Source organism: Metopolophium dirhodum, chromosome 1 (genome assembly GCF_019925205.1).
Source record: "Metopolophium dirhodum isolate CAU chromosome 1, ASM1992520v1, whole genome shotgun sequence".
NCBI lineage: Eukaryota > Metazoa > Arthropoda > Insecta > Hemiptera > Aphididae > Metopolophium > Metopolophium dirhodum.
The window spans coordinates 44665807-44691031 of NC_083560.1; the positions used below are offsets into that span (position 1 = coordinate 44665807).

At 29.0% G+C, this 25225-nt stretch overlaps 1 protein-coding gene across 1 annotated transcript; it reads right to left on the reverse strand.

Annotated features, from left to right (window-relative positions):
- Window positions 1-910: 910 nt before the first annotated feature.
- Window positions 911-22549, reverse strand: LOC132939354 (uncharacterized). The gene is made up of 9 exons (XM_061006465.1): window positions 22515-22549; window positions 19304-19611; window positions 17777-18413; window positions 16990-17058; window positions 16781-16873; window positions 16345-16455; window positions 2457-2513; window positions 2178-2343; window positions 911-1038 (listed from the first exon to the last, which is right to left on the reverse strand). Exons 2-9 carry the CDS (start codon window positions 19588-19590, stop codon window positions 911-913), a joined length of 1548 nt encoding a protein of 515 aa, XP_060862448.1. The 5' UTR covers window positions 19591-19611; window positions 22515-22549.
- Between the last annotated feature and the right edge of the window lie 2676 nt (window positions 22550-25225).

The window sequence follows — 25225 nt, forward strand, 5'->3', positions numbered from 1 at the left end:
TCTTCCTAGTCAGAGGGTAGACCCTCTAAAGCAAAACCACACAGTTTTAGTGGAAGGTAAGACTCAGAGGTCAGTAAGCAGCTTGAGGTGCGCAACAATGTGTATTCGGAAGTGTTGGCTTTGCTGCCATAGTGATTGCACCATGCACTGGCAGCCCTACCCATCTGGTGCAGGTAGTGCTGGAAGCAGCCATTCCCGGGTCATGTGATATGTGAGTTGCACCTTCGGTATCGTTCTTCCTATCCACTCCCGACAACAGAAATGACGTGACGTATACTTGGACAACCGTCGTCTTGCGTTCCTTCTGACAGCATACTTGGACAGATCAGGTGAATCTCCGGGTAGGATAAGAGCGTACAGGCAAGCCCTAATTCTCAACCTCCTCAGGTTTAGGAGGTCGGCCGGTGGCATGACGGTCAGAAATAGCGATGCCTCGTCGGAAACTGTACGGTACGCTGAGATGACCCTGAGGACTGCTGTCTTCTGCGGTATTATCAGTATAGCCCTTGTCTTGGCCGAGGCAACCACTCGATTTATCCAAACAGGTACAACACCTGGCGCTCTCGACTACTGAGTTAACAGTCTCCGCTTTCACTGGCATGGACCTCTGACGTTGGGTATGAGCCTAGCCAGTGCGGCCGCTGAGCAGGAGGGTTATTTCTTCAAAATAACCTATACATTTTTTATAGATAAATCCAAACACATCAAAACATTTTTCAATATTATCTATTTTTTCTAAAAGATTTCCCAACTCATTCTTTGTTGTAACCGGCTTATTATATTTGAATTTTTTTCCATATGTTTGTATAACTGGCACAAGGATATTATAAAAATGAAGTTTTTTCAATGTTTCTTCAAAGAAAAATCGTTGACTAAAAGCTGTCGCATTTTGTGCACTAAGATGCAGACTTTACCAAAAGAAACGAGGAAGTTGAACAGTTTTAGAAATTTCATAAACGAATCCATAATCTCCCTTTTTAAAATATTTAGTGTTGCCATCATCAATTATCTTGCGTTGTGAAACATTTGTACTATTATCTGAATTTAAATTAAGGTTACCATAACTTGAGTTGGACAGAAGATTACGTGTTAAACTAACTTATGTAGAATAATACTATGTAGTAGAGGAGAGGTAATGTTTGAGTTTTTCTTGTTATGTTATAGACATAGAACTTGTAGCAAGCGTTTTTGAAAGTAAATTGACTATTGGTTCTATTACTTCAGACGTCTCAATTGGTTCAATTTTGTTGATGAACACACAGCATTAAATGGTACTTATACTGTGCAGTCAGCATTTAATGATGATCCTGTATTGAGCACATAATATGAAGATGGATTAAAAAGCACAAACTATATTTAAGCTGATGAACAGTCGTCAAAAAAACAAATTAACAATGTACAACGTAACAATGAAAAATATTCTCAATAAAATAAATTTTAACTAGTGATTTAAATCCAATATTACAATCAAATACTATAAATCAATAATCTTTCAGTTAATACAGATAAATGTCCTACATTTGATATTTTTACTTCAATTGATGATTTTTCGAATGCAAGTTACCATTAATTTCAATTCAGATAATAAAACAAATATTTCACTATGTAAGATAATTGATGCTGGCAATACTAAATAATTTAAAAAGGGAAATTACGGATTAGTTTTTGAAATGTCTAAAACTGTTGAACTTGTTTGTTTCTATTGATATAGTCTACATCTTAGTGCACAAAATGCGACATCTTTTAGTCAACAATTTTTTTTTGAAGAAACATTGAAAAAACTTCATTATTATAATAGCCTTGTGCCAGTTATACAAACATATGGAAAAAAATTCAAATTTAATAAGCCAGTTACAACAAAGAATGAGTTGGAAAATCTTTTAGAAAAAATAGATAATATTGAAAAATGTTTTGGTGTGTTTGGATTTATCTATAAAAAATGTAAAGGTTATTTTGAAGATAGTTCAGAAGACATTCAAACATGTTCTGGCAGTCAAGGTTAGGTAGCGAATCAAGATTTCTAAAAATGTATATTAAGTATTTACTGTGTTTTTTGTCATTATCGTTTTTTAAATTGTTTACTTTATTAAGTTGATTGTAATATTGGATTTAAATCACAAGTTAAAATTAACTTTTGTAAAAACATTTTACATATCTAGTACATTATTAGTACATACATTTCATTGCTGACGACTGTACATCAGCATTATAGCATTTTGTGCTTTTGAATCGACATTCATATGTTCTCAATACATGAACATCAATAGAGGCCGAACACACAGCATTAATTAGTACCGGCAAAGAATATGGTGCTATTGATTTTACTTCTTCATTTACACATTCCTACAAAATAAGCAATAATAACTTTAATGAACAGACATCAAAAATTATTTTAAAACAATATTTATGAATGATTATAAAAATTACTATTGGTGGTGCAAAAATGGTGGTTCAACCTCCTCTTCATCAGTATTAGTTATGTAGGCTGGTAAAGAAGAATAATGTTCCAAAACCTAAATAAATAAAATAAAATAAAATTTATTAAAGTGTATATAATATATATAATTTAATGCTAAAATAACAATTCATTAAACTAAAAGAACTAAAACTAATTCCAATTACAATAGTAGCTACATGGTTATACTTTCAATACTGACACTTAAATTTAGTTTCAACTTATTTTTTTTATAAATACTGATTACGAATTCTATGTAAGGTCAAAAATCTTGAAAATTAGACAAACTCAAGAGAAATTATATATTAATAATAATAAATAATAATTAAATAATAATAATTCATATTTTAGAATATAGCATAGAGTTATGGTTATCAAATATTATTTTACTGGAAATAGATGTTTTGTCTAATTTTTTATGCGAATAATCCTAATACTCCCAATGGTCAACCAGTTCAACTTCCTACTTCTCTACAACTGAAATACTGTACTCAACAACCAGTAATCTACAACATGCGTTTATAAACTAAAAATTAACACTTAAATTCAATGTTATAAATTGTAATAAGTAAACAAAACAATTATATGGATCGAAAACAAAAGTTGTTGTGAAAGACAGAAGAACGATGAACGTAGTCATCAATAATAGATATAATCAAGAAAAAAATAACATAAAAATATATTTTGACTGTCAATCGGCTTGATTATCTTATCATTTATTAAACAATATTGATTTTTTACTATTAACCAAACACAAAATGTTAACATAAATTACTGTAATTCATTGCTGCGATACTTGGACGCCCCAAAATCCTTTACAAAATTGATACACTTCTGGATAAACCAGGGCATATACCAACAGTAACATACTTATAAATTAGGTATAAGTTATAATCATAATTAAATCTTGAATTACCTACTTATTTAAAATAGTTGCAACTTCTTTAAACATAAAAAATATTTTATAAGTAAGCTGCTACTGTAAATATTGTTAGTACATTTTAGGAATTCAAAAGACATCTGACTACCTATAACTCTTTTATATTATTATTACCTTAGTAGTTGTTTAACACTGGTACTACATCTGTTTCAATGACTGTTTGAATATTGACATCAGCAATTACTGTAGGAATTTAAAAATACTATTGAAAATGAAAATTTAACCAGAGATCAAGAAGCATATTTACTTGTAAGGAAAACCATTTTCATCGCATCCTTGGTTATAAGGATCACTGGGTTTCGGGATGTATACGACGCCTGTAATCCGGTCTCAAATAGTCCGATATAGAGAGCCTATATAAGAGCCCTTCTTATATAGGCTCTCTAGTCCGATACTTGTGTTTTCTACAAACAAATTATTTAATACATTTTCACCATAATAAAATTGATGCACGAAACACAAACAACTACGAAATAAAAGACGCCTTCGTTTGGGCGTTGCCGCGTTGGACGCTTGATCGATTGACCCCTTACAGTCTGACCATATTTCGAAAACCAAAGTCCACGACTGATGAGAATAAAAACTGCAGTGTCTTACCCACGATTAAAGATAGTACTATCTATAATCGTGTTTGGAACCAAGACCGATCGCCAAATTCTGACTTCACCATCGTTTTCTGTATACATAACTACCTACGAGTTTAAAAATAAAATTGCAATAATAAGGTGCCCTTTCGTCCTGATACTTTTCGCAGGTGAATTTTGTACAAATCCTCAGGTAGGTATTCAATACTAAAATTGCTACATTTTTCTAATGATGGATTATACAAAGAAGAAAAAGAAATACTCAGCTTTGTACACAAATTATATTAAATAATATTAGTTTATTATCTTAATTTATACTAAAAAAAACAACAAATTAATGAAATTCTTTAATTATTTTCCATCACTGTTAAAATTTCAGATTGTGAACATGAACGATCTTCAAGACCTACTAGGCAAGGTGGTGGGGGGTACTCAGATCGTCGTGGTTTTAATAAAAAGGTGACATTTGAAGCAAACAACCGTGGAGATAATCATTTTCGTAAAAGTTAGGATGGTACAAATGACTTGGTTCGTAATCAGCTGAAAAGTGAATTTTCAAATCAAAATGGACTACCTGTTTCACGGTATATATTCAATTTTTGTTAGTTGTAACTATTTCTGAAATCAAATAATAATTAATGTGGACGTTTAATAAATCTTTTCCCGAAATTAATCATCTCCCTTATGGTGAATACAAAAAATTTTCTTGGTCTTTAAAAGTAAGTAGTACTGGGTGGTATTCAGTATTTGTAAGTTCTAATCTTAAATATATCTATTGTACATGTTAAAATTATAATTATTCTGGTTTTAAGGATTTTTAATTTTTTTCATCTGCCTTTGAAACTATAACCTAGGAGCCTTCTATTAAATTTTCACGCTTTTTTAACGTACAAATAAAATTGTAGTGATATTTATAGAAGAAAAAACTAAATAAAATGGAAACAGAAAATGTCCGTAAACAGCTCAAAATAAGTCAAAATATTTGGAAAATGTTGTAATATATAGAAAATGCTTATATAAATATTCAGTCAAAACTGTTGACCCCCAAAGTACCAACTAGATTCATTTTCCTATCAGAAAAGTTACTGTTGAAGAAAATCCAAGCACTTTTACTGTCCTAAAAGGTGATGGCAGACACAAAAATAAAAAAAAAAATAAAAATAAAAAAAAAACACACATCATTGTAATATCAATACATGCATCGTTCCACTCAGAATCTAAAATATATTCAGATATTATAACATTTACTGCATTATGTTTACATTATAGCATTATTTAATATTTTAGCACATTAGAATTAGGTTCATCTCCAGTACAAGCCTTCTCAAAATGAAAACGAAGTTATTATCATCTTAAAACGATATACTCAGTCACTGATTTAGTTATTTAAGCTATTAGCTAGGTACATCATACCATTCAGTGATAATTAGAACTAAAACATTTTTTCTTAAACCTAGGTATGTAAATATATGTATACCTATTATTTGGTTAATGGTTAGCAATAATATCTTTTTTAGTACCCACTGTACTATAGTAATATATTAAAGGACCATTACACTCAAAAAAATAAGTCTATCTTAAAATATTGTATCAAGTGAAATAAAAACAGAGATACCTACCTACCACTAAAAACTATTAGGCTCTATTTAGCCAGTTATTGGCATTTGAAAAATACGCGAGAAGTCATAATTTCGCCGCCGCCGATTACCGTGTACCTACACGATTTTACAAGAGTAATACGACTCTCGCTGTTTAAACACTTATAACTCGGCTAATACTCAATTTATTGATGTAGACCTTTTTATAATTAAAGTTCACAAATTAATCTTTTATTGCATGTATAATATTTTACCACAATATGTTCAATGATTCAATTAAAAATTAAAGTAACATTTATTTGTATACGACTGTGGACTATTTTAGTACTGTTGTCCACCGTGTTATTATCGTGTAAGTCTAACTATATTTATACAGTATTGTAACTTGGTATAATGTTGTGTGTATCGTAATATAAATAATAATAACAATATTTGCCCAGTGAGTGAATCAAAATAAAACTGTAATAATTAATACAAATAATACTGTCTAGTCGTTTAGGCCTCAGTCGTACGTCGCGAGTCCGTACTTATCGTGTTTCGTGTAACCGTGTGTTCAGTTTTTTGTATGCACAGTATAGTTTATACCAGTGGCGCCGAAACCACTAGTTTATTAAAACTGCGAAAATATAAAAATGTTCATCTGTCTAAACAAGAAAAGTTAAAAGAAAAGTTTACCAAAAAAATCACATTCATTTCATTTGAAATTCAATTTTTTACGATGGATATTTTTTAACCGTTAATTAAATATTTCTCCTCAAACGATTTTGGTATTTTGTTGTAAATTCAACAATTAACTATAAATAGATACTTTAAATTTTCACCAAATGATTATAATAAAATATTATAATTTTCTGTAAGTACCTACATAGTGAAATGTTCAAAATATTTTGACCCTTTTGGAATTATTTATAGACATTTGAAATTTTGAAAAAAAAATGTCTTATTATTGATCAAACAATTTTTACCGGGTCTAAAAGCTTGAAGAAGGTTCCTCATAAGTTGTGATAATAGCAATTTTGAAATAATGAAGATTTAAGCATATTTTTAAGTAGGTACAGATTTTTATAAAATTAGTCAATATCTAATATTTGCAAATATTTTAGATTCTGAGCGAAGCGATGAATGTATTGATTTTACAATGATGTGTGTTTTTTATTTTTATTTTTTTTTTGTGTCTGCCATCACCTTTTAGGACAGTAAAAGTGCTTGGATTTTCTTCAACAGTAACTTTTCTGATAGGAAAGTGAATCTAGTTGGTACTTTGGGGGTCAACAGTTTTGACTGAATGTTTATATAAGCGTTTTCTATACATTATAACATTTTCCAAATATTTTGACTTATTTTGAGCTGTTTACGGACATTTTCTGTTTCCATTTTTTTTAGTTTTTTTTTCTTATATTATCACTACAATTTTATTTGTTGGTTAAAAAAGCTTGAAAATTTAATAGAAGGCTCCTAGGTTATAGTTTCAAAGGCAGATGAAAAAAATTTAAAATCCTTAGTTACAGTTTTTATTTATAAGCATTTTTTACTAGCATTTCACAGCAAGTTCAAATCTTGACAAAATACGGAAAAATCACAAAAAATAGCAAATTATTTTGAGTTAAGAATTCAAAAAAATTTTAAATTCTGAGCGAAGCGATAAATGCATTGATTTTACAATGATGTGTGTTTTTTTATTTTTTTTTGATTTTTGTGTCTGTCATCACCTTTTAGGACAGTAAAAGTGCTTGGATTTTCTTCAACAGTAACTTTTCTGATAGGAAAGTGAATCTAGTTGGTACTTTCGGGTGTTAAAAGTAAAAAATCCCAGTAGTTTTCAAAAGCGACGTGAAAAACAAAAGAAAAATTAAGGAAAAACGGGAATTTTTACGCAAAATCTGTTTTCGAGAAAATCGATTTTGGTTTTTGGTGTAACTCTAAAACAAATGACCGTAGGGACATGAAATTTTGACTGAATGTTTATAATTGCATTTCCTATACACCATAACATTTTCCAAATATTTTGACTTATTTTGAGCTGTTTACGGACATTGTCAATTTCCATTTATTTTAGTTTTTCTATAAATATCAATAAAATTTTATTTGTTCTGTAAAATAGCTTGAAAATTTAATAGAAGGCTCCTAGGTTATTGTTTCAAAGGCAGATGAACAAAATTAAAAATCTTTAGTCACAGTTTTTATTTATAAGCATTTAAAGTTCAAATTTTGACAAAATACGGAAAAATTATTTTGAGTTGAGAATTCATAAAAATTTTTCTTTTTAAATCTAAGATTTGAAAATGTAATACAAGATTATCAATAAGTTTTTCTACCTTTATAAAAAAAAAAAATGTCTACAAGGAACTTAAATTAAATTTTTATGAGCGTCTGAAACTAATATTTTTACAACATTTGATATTCACTCGATATCTCATGTAACGATTTTCTTATTTTGTAATTAAAAAACGAATGACTGTAGATACTTGAAAATTTCACTGAATGTTTATATTAGCATTTTCTATACACCATAACATTTTGAAAATAATTTGACTCCTTTTGAACTGTTTACGGACATAGTCAGTTTTCAATTTTTTTAGTTTTTTTTTCTATAAATATCAATAAAATTTTATTTGTTGTGTAAAAAAGCGTCGAAATTTAATGCAAGGCTCCTGATATAATGTTACAATTGCAGTTGAAAAATATTAAAAATACATATGCACAATTTTTTTTATAAGCATTTAAAGTTCAAATTTTGACAACATTTATCAAATTTATAATTTATTAATTATTTTGTATTTAAAAATGTATAAAATGTTTAACTTTTATGGCTAAGGATTGAAAATTTAAAACATGGCTCCACGTAAATAGGTTATATATAAATTACTTTATTCACAATAATATCATCAAATATACTTATTTCATAGGCTCCTATCATAGGCTTACTGACCGTTTTCGCTCAGAATCGTTTTTTTTATACAAAGATATTATATCATTGAATTCAAATTTAACACCATACATCACATTGACCCACCCACTTGTAACCTACTGTACAGCAGAGCGACATCCACTTATCCACCTTTTTTTTTGGTTAAAAATGTATAAAATGTTAAATTTGTATAGCTAAGGATTGAAAATTTAAAACCAGATTTCTCATAAGTGGGTTATTCTAATAATATTACTCATTACAAATAAAATGTCATAATTACATTATTATATTATTATTTTGCTATCTGGGACTGTAACAAAAAAATCTAAAAAATATATGAGCATAGTTTTTTTCATAGTAATTTTAAGTTGAAATTTGGACGAAATTAGATGTTTGAACGAAAATTAACGATATTCATTATTTTAGGACAGTTATTTGTTATGTCTGGGAAAAGAAAAAGAAAAATTTAGAAGAACTTAAAAATTGGTCTAATAAAATTTGGCTTGCGAGTGATGGACAATTTGACTCTCCTGAATTCTGTGCAAAATACTGTAACTATTCTATGATGGACGTGCAGACAGGAAAAATAATTGGTTTTAAATTAGTTCAAAAATGAATAGTTCAATGTGATTTACAACGTTGTGCTTGTGGATCGTTGCTTAACGAATTAATTAATGAAGACAATTGCAAAATAAATATTTTTCTTACCGATAGACACAAGGGTATTCGATGTGACATGGGAATAAATCATTCGAATATTGAACATGAGTTCGACATATGGCATATTTCTAAAAGTTTAATGAAACGCATGAAAACATTAGACAAAAAACATCCAGATGCGTTTTTGTGGAAAACCAGTATTAGCAACCATTTATGGTGGTCTGCGTAAACATGTCATGACGTCGGAGATTTGTTAGTGAAGAAATTTACTTGTATTTTGAAGCATATTAGAAATATACAAGAATGGGTTGAAGATAGTGAAATAGTAAAATGTGAACATGCACCACTATCAAACGATGAACAACGCAATAAACTTTGGATAAATCAAAATAGTGAATCTTACGATGCTCTAAAAAAAATAATCACAGCTAAAGATTTTATAAAATACTTGGCACATGCTATTCATACAGGGAGACTAGAGTCATACCATAATGTCAGACTTAAATATATGTCCAAAAGAATTCATTTGAAAATTGAAATACAACGGTATGTATATTCGATCAATTTTGGCAATTATTGACCACAACAGTAATTTAAATAAAAATCCTATTGGGGAAAAAGTAGTATATTCAATGAGCCTTCGAAAATATACAATAAAAACTGGTTTTAAACCAAAAAATTCAGAGTGGCGTCATGTTATATTAGAAAATCTACAAACTGCAATTAGAAGTGGAGTACCTGTTGATTGTTAACAGTTCACATACAGTAATAAAAAAGCATATAAAAATATTACACCAGTAACTAAACCTGATTTAGATGATTAAAAAGCGAAACGATTTTCAAGATTTTCGTCTAATAAGTAGATTTTCTTTTCACTAATTAATTTAAAATATTAAAAATGTGTATAGCAAACATTTTTATTAAATGTATTGTTAATATTATTTTTTTTTAAATTTGTACCTGGAAACAGTAATTATATAAATTTAAATTTAAATAGTCAAAAAAAATTAAAAGTTGTAAAACAGTAATATAATTAAAATTATATTGTTTATTAATACAGAAAATGATTTATGATGGTAGAACATTAGAATCTTTGAATCCTACGTAATTTCCGTTGGATAGAAAATTTAATAATAGGCTCCTAATACAGTAATATATTGTTTCAAAGATAAATAAAAAATATTAAAAATTTCAAATTTGTTTTTTATAAGCATTTACAGTTTAAATTTTAAATTTTAACAAAATATATCAAATTTAAAATTTAATAATTATTTTGTACTAAATAATTTATAAAATGTTCAACATTTATAGCTAAGGATTGAAAATTTAAAACAAGGTTCCACGTAAATATGTTATATATAAATTACTTTATTCACAATAATATCATTAAATATACTTGGTAATATCATATGCTGATGGACCGTTTTCGCTCAAAATCGTTTTTCTTATACAATGATATTATATTATTGAATTCAAATTTAACACCATCCATTACAGTGACCCACTTGTACCCTACTGTACAGCAGAGCAACATCCACTTTTCCACCTTTTTTATTTTCAAAATTTTAAATGTCTATAAATAGATCAAAAAGAGTTAAAATATATTGAACCTTTTAATATGTGGGTACTTGCAGACAATTATATTATTTTATTATAATCATTTGGTGAAAATTAAGTGTCTACCTATTCATAGTTAGTTTTAGAATTACAACAAAACATCAAAAATCGTTTGAGGAGAAAGAAATTATTAATCAACGGTTGAATGATATTGTAAAAAATTCAATTTCAAACGCTTATACGAAATGAATGTGACTTTTTGATAAACTTATTTTTTAACTTTTCTTGTTTAGACAGATAAAAATTTTTAAATTTTCGCAATTTTTATGATTTTTGTTAAAGTTTTAGCTTTAGACAGAATATAGTGTACAACTATAATTAGTACAAACTGCATGCTACGACACACCAGGAAGTCTTTCTTATATTTGTATATCTGTAATCTGTATTATATATTTGTATACTTAGGATTACGATTACCCACCAATTTTAGGGGTACACCTAATACATGGGTTCGGCGCCCCTGTCCATAATATTATAATATTATTATTGTTGTATAGGCATTCGCTCAAATAAGTTGATTTCAAAACAGTAGATGTTGAATTGTGAATTTTGGGTTTTTTTGTACTTAGTGTTATGTTTTATCATATTGTGATTTGTTTATAATAATAAATAAAAATTATAATTAACAAATACGCGATAGAAACAAAAGTAAGTACATTTCGTACATGAAAATAATGCAAATTGAATTATTTTATTGAAATGTTGAAATCAAAATCATTATTGAATTATAGTGTATTAACGTAAAATTTCAAAAAGCTAAATTGCTCCACCTGAATACGACCGCGCCCGGATTAAATCTAGGTAATTTGAACTTTTGAGTTTTAATCGTGAGTATATTATATTTAATAATTTATTTTTTATAAAACATGTGTTCACTGTTCAGTCGTTCAGACGTTCAGGACTCTTAGATATTCTCTTTAATTGTACAAAGTCTACGATTATTTTATAACGCAACTTGTACACTTTTGATATTTTACACCAGCACCGATGTCTTGGTCGACCTACCCGGTGTTGTGTACCTCGTTGCGCTGTGAGTGTGCGCTTAATCGGGGATCACCTTCAGACTCTCACTTTAGATGCACACAACATTTTTTTATGACTTCCCACAACGATGTGATCGCGCGCTTATATTATATAAATTAATCAGTAGTACACTATATACGCCGGCTAAAGCTTTATTCCGTTATTAGTATTAATAATATTATTATAACGTATGTGTGGCTTTTTGTATAATATTAAGTATAAATATGTAACATGGAGTATTCCCGAGAATATAGTTTCGGGAATTTCCCCTGTGAAATTCCCGGAAATATTCCCAACACCGGGAATTTCTCAGGAATATAATAAGTTTTAAATATTGATCTTACTGTAAAGGAATAGCTTTACGTACTAATATATAATATAATATGTAGGTAATTGATTCACGCATTAGTGTATAAGTATTACTCTACTCGCAGAGGCAGTCCTCCTTGAGTTGTTATGATATCCTAGGACCTAGACGTAACCTCATAGTTAGAAACCACATTCTATTTTCTATTTATCAAGAAGAGCGGACAACAACAAATTATCATTACGAGGTGGCAGTTTCACTAAAATGCGAGAATAACAACTTTATGAACCAGCTACATTCCCCTCAAGGGGCACCCTGTTCACGCGCAGGATCCATCAAAGGAACCGACATCGAATATAGGAGGGCTAGGAGCACAGCATAAGCAGATGTACCTTGGACCAGCAACACAGAAGCGACTTCACGCCCCTTATACAGGACGACTACTACTACCACGACGATATTATACATTTAATTCTGTTATAATAAAAACATTGCATTTACTATTCTAATTTGACTACTATTATTTTCAAAATCATCCACATAGTGAATCCCTGAAGGGGCAGCACGTAACAATATGTTTAAGTTTTAAATTAAACTTATGGTTGTAAATGATCCAAATGATAGCTCTTTATTGATATTATGTCAGTTTAGATATTTATTCTTTAAAAAAAGTTATTATATATAATTTAATTTTTTAATCAAAATCTGTAATATTTTAAAACGTAATTATTAATTATTGAACACTGCCTGCAGTAATGTACCTATTTGGCCTATACAATACGCCGGACAACATATTATGTTCGCGCCAAGTATGAAAACAATTTATTTATATACTTATTATCATTATTTACTACAAGTTTAGAATAGTCTATAACTTAGATGATTGGTATTAGTGTATTACGTATTTTACAGTTATGTAAATTTGTATAGGTATTTTTGATTATAATAATATAATAATTAACTTCAATATATACATTGGTAGTTATCAAGACTAACCAGTAGATTCAAAATTACTGTAGGCACTAGGTAAAGGAGTTTTCACAGGTAAATGTGTATTGAAAACCAAAAATCCAAATTAATTATAAATTTAATATGTTGTGTTGGAAGTCGGAGACTGCCGTCTATTCCGAATAACGAACAAAATGATTAAGCACAACAAAATATGTAAATAAATTCAGGTGATATAGAATAAGAAGCGGGTTTTGTACACGGCGTTCAACATTTCGATCATATAATACCTATTATGGGGTTCATTTTTGAATCTCCACTGACCATATACATATATTTTTGGAGACGGACTATCTCAGGAGATTTAAATTACCAAGTGTGGAAACACGACAATTTATATAATAATAGTTTGAATGTTAAAGAAAATGTATTAAAGCATATTTCTGCGTATACTGTTGTAGACAAATTAATCTATGTACATAATATATGTCAAACGGTTTGAGGTTGGCGTATGAATCGGTAGATTTGTACTTCTTGTTGTAATAACGGCGGCGTGTGATAGTGATGTATACCTACCATTCATATACATATTATTATAATTATTCGATAAATATTGAGAAATAATATAAATAAATAAAATATATATATAACTAGTGTTGTAAATAGATAGCATGTTGTGTGAAATAAAACATTTCGAAAATAAACGAGAAAAATGACTGTATGCTGACAAAAAATCATCAGGGATAAAAAAAAATGTTACTCCCTCTCGGATAAGTTGTTGAGGGCTTGGAGCAACACTGAAATCTATACCATGGTCCTTATAAAACATACACTTAAGGTAATATATTATATTCATATTATAACCTCCCTGCATGACGTGCAAACAGTTTATATCATGAAATTAATTTTCATGAAACCGCAACTCAATTGGAACGCAACCGAGCACACACAAATTAACGAACATGTTCTTCCTGGTTACAACTTGAACGAAAACTGATCGAACTTGTATGAAACTTAATTGCAATCAATTGAAGGCAACTCGACGTGCACGGTTTTTTCTCCAGTTGCGTATTAATTACCACCGTTCGATCATTAGTTATATATTGGTTTTTAATAATTCCCATATTGTTAACATTTGTATTATGGCTCATAAGCAAGAGAGAAACATATTTTTTTGATCAAAAAATCGAGCAACATTCATGTCTATATGATATAAGGTCTCCAAGTTATACCAGGACCGGTAAAAAAGAAAAAGGTTGGGAAGATATAGCTAAACAAATTAATGAATCTGGTTAGTATTTTAGATTCTGAGCCGAGCGATGAATGTATTGATTTTACAATGGTGTGTGTTTTTAAATTATTGTTTTGTTTGTCTGTGTATATGATATTAAGTAGTTGAAATAATGTTTTGATTTTCAACTTCAGTATCTTTTCTGGTGGGAAAGTGAATCTAGTTGGTACTTTTGGGAGGTCAAAATTTAAAGTTCTCAGCAGTTTTCAGAAGCACCTTAAAAAACAAACAAAAAATTAAGGAAAAACAGAAATTTTTCGCAAAATCAGTTTTTGACAAAATCGATTTTTTTTTGGCATTAATTTTGATAAGTAACCGTAGATACATGAAATTTTAACTGAATGTTTATGTTAGATTTTCATATACACGATCAAATTTTCGAAATATTTTATTTGTTGGGTAAAATAGTGAAATTTAATACAATGCTCGTGATACATTGTTACTATAGCAGTTGAAATATATTAGAAATTCCTTGATAACATTTTCAACATATTTTGACCGTTTTTGAGCTGTTTATGGTCATTTTCAGTTATCAAATAGCATTTTTTTCAAATTTGTAATAACGTAGGTTGGTTTGTAAATGTATGGAAAATGCAGAGTAAGAACAACTTTTTTTGATATCTATAATTATCTAATTTTAGAAAATTACTATATTATTAGCTAGTAGTATTTTTACAGTCATCCCTATATTATATTAATATACAATTTAAATAATCTGACCATTTAGATGTATTCTTCATTCATACTTCAATAGTACCAGTACATAACCACTGAATTAATGAATTAACCAATAGTCATAATATGACTACAGAAACCACAGGTACGTTCCGACTAGGTCTGTATGTAGTTATGTATTATTATATTTATATTTATTTATAAACAAAGTCAATAATAATAATCAATTTCATTTATTAAATACTATTATGTTGGTACTTTGAGTTATTTTATCAGATATTAGTTAATATCTACTATACATTTAATATTATATAATATATACATGCTTCATATTCGTTAATTAATTTTTTCACATATTTTGTATGAATACGTTTTATTAATTATTTTGACCAGTATGACTTTTATGACCAGAAAATCAGAAAATGTGCATTGAACACATCGATACAACACATTTTAGTATTTTTAAGATAATATTATGTAAATAACATTATTAATTTACAAATAATAATATATTAAGTACCACATTTATAATTATTTAGTTATTAATATTAAAACAAAATCAATTTAAATATATAGCTTTTAAATCAGAAAAATAATATCTTTACTTGACTTTAAATTGAATTAACTCAAAGTTACTAAAAATAATTGAAAAAAAAACATTGACTCATTATGGTTAAAGTTATTAATTTAGAGGCAATTAGTTATTGTTTTTTTATTTTTGTATTAACTATACAATATAACAATAGACCAGGTACACAGTCTATCACAGTCAATTGAAATGAGCGTACACAGTACCAATACAGAAAACTTTCTATTAGATTTCAGATAAACGACATCCGATAATATTTATTATTATAATATAATTCTAAAGGTGTAATAATGGTAGTTGTATATTTGTATATGCTGTTATTCTATTTATTATTGCAAAATATATACGTACTAATAATAATATATTATTAATTTATTATTAATCACTAATTATCAGTTGGAATAAATATTTTATATTTAGACATACGTGCCTGAAAATTGGTATTTATGTATGTGTTTTATAAAGGAAAAGGAACATAATACATATAATAATAATATGTGCTTGCGAGTGGTTAATTTCTAAGTTACCTATCATTTGAGCTGGTCAAATATTTAATTCCATCTATTAAAAACTGAAATGACGCCACTGATTTGAAACGTACATTGTTACAATAATAATAAGATTAAAAATATTATATTTTACAATATTGTGTAAATACCTAGGTCATAAATCATAATATTTCAATATTTCAACAAATGTTAAGAATATAAACTAGTATATATAATATTAATTTAATTTTTTTTTTTGATATAATATAATTGTCTCAAGAAGGATTTAGTGTCATTGTTTAATTTCAATATCATTGGGTGATCCTTCATCTGTATCAATGTGATTATTCCACTAACCAATAATACGAGGATCTGTAAATAAACAAAACATTAGAAACGAAGTATAATATGCATACTTCAACAGACCCTAAGAAAAACACGGATATGTTAAGCAAATATAAAATACAGTTTAAAGATATATTTGTATATTTAAATATAAGAAACTAATGAATAAATTAGTGATTCTCAACCCTAGTTCCACTGCGCACTAGTCTTGGTCAAAATATATTGGAATAGAAAATATGCAAGGACGATAAAACTATTAAAAATCATCGGATAGGTTGGATACGGAGCGATAAACCAAATGATAAATAAATAAAAAAATTATAATCATATGAAAAAAACAACGAGCACTTACTGATGTAACGAGATTCAAATTTATATTAAAAAACCCAAATGCCGAAATTTGGTCCGAATCGCACACTGACAGTTGATTCAAAAACATTTTGATCTGAATAATAAAATATTAATAATTACGAAATAGAAAAGTCATATCTTACCAACTTATTTAAATCTATAATCAAAATTGAAAATAATGATACAATCGGTATATAATTTTTATATTACTTGTCGTTTTTTGTCCAAGTGTAAATTTGAAATTCGGTATAACCGTAGGTATGATATCATCTTCAATCTCTGTAAAATGGTTTTTTAAAATGCAAATGTCCACGTTAAGTTTTGAAATATGATGTATATAATTTGAGGTTTGAATATTTGTTATAACTGTGTAGGGAAGTGATGTTAGTTTATTAAGAAAGAAAAAAATTTAATGGGAACAGGTTAATTTACCAATACCTACCAATAATCGTAAAAAGTTTAGGTAAATCAAAAAAATTAAAATTTTCTAGTAAACATTTTTTTTTGTTAATGTTAAACAACTGGTAATAACTATGGAATTTTCTATTTAATTTTTAAATCTTAGCAAATTCACATTTTAAATGACGTAAAATGCTTGAAAATATAAAACAATGATCCTTTAATTTAAGGAAAATAATATGTGAAATACAAAAACACAATTTTTCTTTTATATGCATTGAAAGTTCAAATGTTGACAAAATTCCTCAAAATGCCGAAGATGTTCAAACTATTTTTCAGTTATAAATTTAGAATTGTTTTTATTTTTATAGCTTATATTAGACATTTTGATAGAAGACTCCATGTTCATACCATAAACCAGAAAGTAACATTAATTTTGTATATGAGTTTGAATAAAACATTTTTACAAAGTTATCAAATTGTTGATGTTTTGATGTAATTTAATTTATTTTGAGTAAAATATAGTAACCAGGGTATGAACAAAGGTATGGTTAACAATAATATCAATGTGAGCTGGTTGAATAATATTTTGAATTACCTTCTCATTTATGAATGAAGAAAAAACGATAATGGACATCAAAAACGTGACAATTTGTACGTGGATTATTAGATGTAATAATCGTACCCAGTTACTTTTGGTTGAATGAAAATTAGGAAATACTTCACTGTTGACAATAAAATAAACACCAACAATAAAATTTATATAGCTGGTTGTGAATAACCCCAAAAGCAATGGACCGTAACCAAGAGTAAACATTTTTAGCAAATCACAGAGTTCGGAGTGTAACAGCCGCGTATTTTCCATCAAATCCACTATTTTGATGTGTGTCCATTGGCCGGAAGTGGTAACTAAGTCGGCAGGAAGACAATTCCAAAAATCGTTTAACGTCTGGAATCTGACATATAAGTTTTGAAGAAAAAAACATGATGAGACCGTAACTGTATAATCCATTACAAATGGTATAGTGAATATTGCATGGGTTGTCAATACCACTATGTTTTCTAGATGAAAGGGTAGACAATAATAATATAAAATCTTAAATCCAATAAAGTATCCAAATAATGATATAAAAATCGTATTCCAATGTTTTTTTGTCCATGAACGCTGTGGGGTCACCAAGTTTGTTGAGAGTGGTATAGTTTTTCGATCAAACTCTATAATTCCATTAATAAATCTGAAAACAAAAATAATGAAAACTCATTGTTACAGATTATTACAATCATACTTTACTTTTATATATTTTAAATTGTGTCGTTGCCCTGATTATTAAAATTTAACTATAAATACACATAAAACTAAATATCAATAAATATATACCAATATTTTAAATCTCTAATTAATTTTAGGTACTTAACTTCAAATAATTTGAAAATTACTCTAATATTGGCCTATGATATGGTTTTACACCTAATTAACAGACTCATTATGAGTAGTTAGGTACTATAAATATGATAGCTTTTTGTCATTACCATTATATCTCAATATAGGACTTAATATTTATACTGGATTACATACTGGTTTGTGTACATACTAGGTGGTATTGAGGGATAAGGAGGTATCAATATTAATTGTTTAACACTCTGTATAGAAATACTTCAGTCCAAACAAACTAAAATGGTTAAAAGTACACTTACCATAACGCGTTCCACGTTCAGAAACAATTAGTTGTTTGGCTTACTATTTCAATGTTACTAATTAATGGCCATTTAATAAATTATTTAAAAAAGTGCACGCTCAGAATAATGTCACATCAGTTAATGGCAGATGAGTACACGTTTTCATAACATTTGTTTGCAAATATTACTAAAAATATTTTACCAAATGTTTTTAGAATAATTGATTATAATATTGGCAACATTTTAAGAGTGCCTATATTTGAGCACGCTTTATTTGAAAGGTTTTACGAATGTATGTTTTCGACATGCTCGTATAATATACTACCTATAGCTGTAATGTATATTTAATTTACTAATTTTTTCAAATTATGAATTTGTACAAGTACAACAATATTAAACTAATTGTACATCCTTGAGTAATTAATGTTTAAAAATAATGCATATATACCTGATAATCCATTTCGTTGATAGTCTGGCTGCGATAATGATAATCCAAAATTTAAATATATGTAATATTTGAAGTACAAACCAATCTTGTTTGAACTGATGAACATATAAATAAGTGAAAATTAATAAAACAACCATCCGTGCTATTTCTAGAAATACGTCAAACGTTAAAGTTCTACTTTGAACCAAAAATCCAGTCGGTTCCACAGTATATGAAATATCAATTAAGCCTATACACTTGTATAAAATTAAAATAGGTCTTAAGGTTATTTGAAAAACAGTCGTCATTTCGAAAGCTTGTTTCCAAAACTGAAATTAAAGAACAAATATTAGTTATTTTATGATAAACATTGTAGACATCGAATTTTGATGACGCTCTAATTAAGCGACTATCAAATTATTTCACACATCATTGTTTATTCATTCTTTATTATATAATTGGAAAATATTTAGCATGACGCAATCGAATGATATTAAAAATATTTTAAATGAAAAATTGTCTAAATTATAGCAATTTATTATCTTAAACAAATATAATACATGCACATTCCATGAGAGGTAGGGAATATGTAAATATTGACTGTGTCCATTCAAAGTGGGATTTATGTTGAGGGGTAGTTGAGTACACACATTATGAAGTCATTATTTAGTACTAAACCAATACATTCAATATAGGTCACGTGTACAATAATTATGTTTTGTGTTTTTAATTAAAATTCCATTTGTCGTCTCAGAATGAAAATGTTTTAACGTAATTTTTGTAATTGTTCGAAACGTTTTTGAATAACTTTTTTCCAGGGCTTGGACCGGTATAAATCGTTACCGAACCTGATCAGTTATTTCATTTTTGGAGAATCAGTATCGGAACCGATAACGATAAATTCTAAATGTTCCAATCCCTGCCTCTGTGTCTATATTTGTATTTATATTTTTGGTCGAAACTATATAACTTAGTAAAAATGGTATTCCAAAGGCTAATTTTTCGATAGGTCTTCCGGGGGCTACAACATTATTGCGCAATTTTAAAATACAACGCAATCATCTGTGCTATATCTAGAAATATGTGAAACCTTAATGTTATATTTTGAAACAAAAATCCAGTCGGCTCTGTGGTTTATGAAATATCAACTAAGCATAATTTCATAATTTTGCATAAAATTAAAAAAGATGCTAAGATTATGTAAAAAACCGTTTTCATTTTGATAGTTGTTTCCAAAACTTAAATTAAAGAATAAATATGATAAAATTCTAAAATTAACATTATAGGCATCGAAATAATGATTACACTTGAATTAATCGATCGTAATAGTATATTGTAAGCAAGGGCGGGAACAGACTAAAAGAGCTATTTCAGTCGTGGGTGACATAGATATAATAAATGGGCTGATAACAGACCGTATTCGCTGAGAATCTTTTTTCGTATTATATTTTCGATTTATAGTATCATTTAATTCAAATTTAACAGTGATTACAGTGATTATTTATATTGAATGACGAGCTACACTTCATAACTTTTTTACAGCAGAGCGGTTAGGTACCTACTTTTAGATTCTGAGCGAAGCGATGAATGCATTGATTCTACAATGATGTGTGTTTTTTTTTTATTTTTTTTTTTATTTTTTTATTTTTGTGTCTGTTATCACCTTTTAGGACAGTAAAAGTGCTTGGATTTTCTTCAATAGTAACTTTTCTGATAGGAAAGTGAATCTAGTTGGTACTTTGGGGGGTCAAAAGTAAAAATTTCCCAGTAGTTTTCACAAGCGACGTGAAAAACAAAAGAAAAATTAAGGAAAAACGGGAATTTTTACGCAAAATCTGTTTTCGAGAAAATCGATTTTGGTTTTTGGTGTAACTCTAAAACAAATGACCGTAGGGACATGAAATTTTGACTGAATGTTTATATTAGCATTTTCTATACACCATAAAATTTACAAAATATTTTGACTCTTTTTGAGCTGTTTACGGCCATTGTCAGTTTTCAATTTTTTTAGTTTTTTTTTCTATAAATATCAATAAAATTTTATCTGTTGATTAAAAAAGCTTGAAAATTTAATAGAAGGCTCCTAGGTTATTGTTTCAAAGGCAGATGAAAAAAATTAAAAATCCTTAGTCACAGTTTTTAATTATAAGCATTTAAAGTTCAAATTTTGACAAAATACGGAAAAATCACGAAAAATAGCAAATTATTTTGATGAGAATTCATAAAAATTTTTCTTTTTAAATCTAAGATTTGAAAATGTAATATAAGATTACTCATAAGTTTGTCTACCTTTATAAAAAAAAATGTCTAGAAGAAACTTAAATTAAATTTTTATGAGCGTCTGAAATTTATATTTTTACAACATTTGATATTTACTCGATTTCTCATGTAACAATTTTCTTATTTTATTGAAATTAAAAAATGAATGACCGTAGATACTTGAAAATTTCACTGAATGTTTATATTAGCATTTTCTATACACCATAAAATGTTGAAAATATTTTGACTCTTTTTGAGCTGTTTACGGACATTGTCAGTTTTCAATTTTTTTAGTTTTTTTTTCTATTAATATCAATAAATTTTTATTTGTTGGGTAAAAAAGCGTGAAAATTTAATATAAGGCTCCTGATATATCGTTCTAATAGCAGTTGAAAAATATTAAAAATACATAGGCACAATTTTTTTTTATAAGCATTTAAAGTTCAAATTTTGACAACATTTATCAAATGTATAATTTATTAATTATTTTGTAGTTAAAAATTTATAAATTTTTAACTTTTATGGCTAAGGATTGAAAATTTAAAACAAGGCTCCACGTAAATAGGTTATATATAAATTACTTTATTCACAATAATATCATCAAATATACTTGGTAAAATCATAGGCTGACTGACCGTTTTCGCTCAGAATCGTTTTTCTTATACAATGATATTATATCATTGAATTCAAATTTAACACCATCCATTACAGTGACCCACTTGTAACCTACCGTACAGCAGAGCGACATCCACTTATCCACCTTTTTTTATATTATAGTTGTATTCATAAAATTATATTTCTGAACATAGTGCAGTTACAAAAAAATAAACACAATTTTTATTTTGTTGAACAAAATTCACTATACAAATTTATTTTTAACAATTTTAAACAACAATAAATTAACATATCGATGATTATGTACCATAAATCAGCTTTTTTTTAGAAGAGACATACAATTATAAAATGTACTTACCAAACTTGGCTTACAGTAGGTAACATCGATGGTGTTGGCCTCCTCTGGGTTACTATCCGGAGTTAAACTTCCTATCGTTACTTGTCTAATCAAATTTTAACTATTAAAATTATTATATATATGTATTATAGTTTATTTATATATTTTGTAGTAGTATCGCCTCGTCAGGTTTTAACAATACTAAATAATTTAAGGTCATCTAAAAATATAACATACCACGAGAGTCGAAAAATTGAATATCACTAATGAACAAGTTAAACAAGAGCGGTACAATATGCGATCTTTAAGATATACATAACCCTGATGGTTTTTATAAGTTTTTAGTTTTTACAACCAACGTCAACAAAAATTTACTAATATTTTTATAGTCATCGTACTATAAGCATAGCGATCGTAATGGGATTGTATAGGAACTATATGTCTATATATCTGACGATGTTCAAGTGTACATGACGGGTTGCCACTGAGTACTGAGTGCCCAAAATGATGCCCAGGCGGAAGTGAGTGACGTGCAGAGAACGACAGCCAGAAACACGTTCCACTCGTGCGTTTCCATCGTTTTTGTCATTAGCCGCGATCGGAACGGTAATCACTGATCTTCGTTCGTGCATGCCACCCGCAGTCACGTCGTGGATTTTGGCCGTAGCGACCACAGTGTGGACGACCCACAACGCCCCGGCCGGCGCTGAATGCCACCGAACACCACGGTACCATGCGAACAGAGGACGATGGTCAGTGACCCGCTGTCGACGGTAAATACTCGCCAACGACTACCAACTGGCCCAGTCTGAGACACCACCGCGTATTATTTTGTTTTAAGTTCGTTGCAATCGGATCAGCTGTCTGAGATTCTGAGAGAATCGGTGCCGGTCGCCCGAGCAATCCACGGTTACGTGAAGAAGCTCGTCACGTAAAAACCTACTAGAACGGCTGTCGAATGTTTGAAGTCCACTTTGAGTTATCGTGATCGGACCGCCGGTCGTGATGGCCGGGGACGACAGCAGTTGAAAAATATGTCGGCCACGATATCGTTTCGAAGACGGAAAAGCCTCGACTGGTACCTACTGGTGCTGTACGACGCGTCGTGGTCGACGAATTTAACCGCGGTATTTTATATAATTTTTAAGAATCCTATATAATACGAAATAGAAATGCAATATATGCAATTGTTTAATATATTATCACAAGCCAAAAACAGCATAGGATATGTATTATAAAAATCTTATTGATATTGATATTCAAGAATGTTCCTTTATCCTCTGTAATAAAATAATGTAATAATAAAATACTTGTAATACAATAATAATGCTGTGTCGCTACCCATTATAATGTCTTGTGTGGTTTTGGGTATTATATTGTGATTCAGCCATTTTTTTCTCTACGTGTATATGGTGCGCGTAGTAGGTAGTCGGTATAATTAAAACAAAATGAGAAGATACCGAATTTCGTCCTAGGCCGTCGCCGATAATTAAAAAAAAAAAAATAAGTTCACTCTAATTGTATAGTATGAACAGTGAGACAGAACACGTTCATTATTCATTTTTCCGCCTACTGTTGTACGTTTTACGCGACAAGGTCCCCTCGACGTTCCGGCTCGGTAGGAGAGTCGACCCGGTCGCGCTGCTTGCGTCCTGTAGTGGTAGTTGTAGATAAGATAGACAGGCCACTATACTGCTTGTAAATTGTACTTGCTATTAATGCGGGCCGCGTCAATCTTCACGTTCTATTCGAAACGTTAAGATAACAAAATCAATTGTATATATCTATAAAACTATACATTTATAAAAATGGACTATAATCTAAATTCTTAATATAAATTCTATTGTCTATTCTGTGAATTAGTGAGTGTATGGGGAAAAAAGTTTTGTTAAGAATTTTGTTACCCCCATAAAAAAAAAAATATAATAATAATTAAGATTAAACTCTGAATTTGAGTCTTTACATCATGGTTTATATTTTATAAATCTGTAGATATGGCTTAATGATGATGTTATTATTTACTATTGTTCGGGCGAGAAAACAGTTATACGGCGTCTCCCCTTCTCTCGGAAAAGGCATTGCTCCGTATGCAGACCGCCTGGCGATCCATCTACCGTCCGACTCACCTTCCGACCAGTACTCATACCAGCCATACCGTGACCGTGATCAAAAGTTTGGACATTACCACAATTTACTACTACAGGGAAACTTAGTTTTTTCTTTCTCTTTGTCACCGTGTGCCTACACCGACCTACCGTCTACCAACCATCCATTGAACCAACCGAAGTCCATACTACAGCTCGTGTCTACTACGCCATTCCTGCCGGGGCCGTACTATACGGTCAAGGTTCAAAATTTTATATATATATATATCTGTGTTTTATTAATTATTGCTTATCCACCTAAATTGTGGTATTTTCTTACTATTATATTATTATGTTTGTTATATTTATACATTAAGAATAAGAATTATAGTACCCCCCAGCTGGCCAGTACCAAGTGTGACACATAATTATATTATTTATGTTATTTCAATAGTAGACCATCAACCGGTAGTCATGTAACAACTTGGTTTCATTATTATACCTATTCCTACCATTTTCAAAATACAGTCCATCAAAGTCACTCCATACAATTAATGAAGAACAGCCTCATTTTTATGTAGTAATTTAAACAACTATAATGAATCTCTATAACCCATGTAGAATGGTATTGCTGTGATCCTAATATTT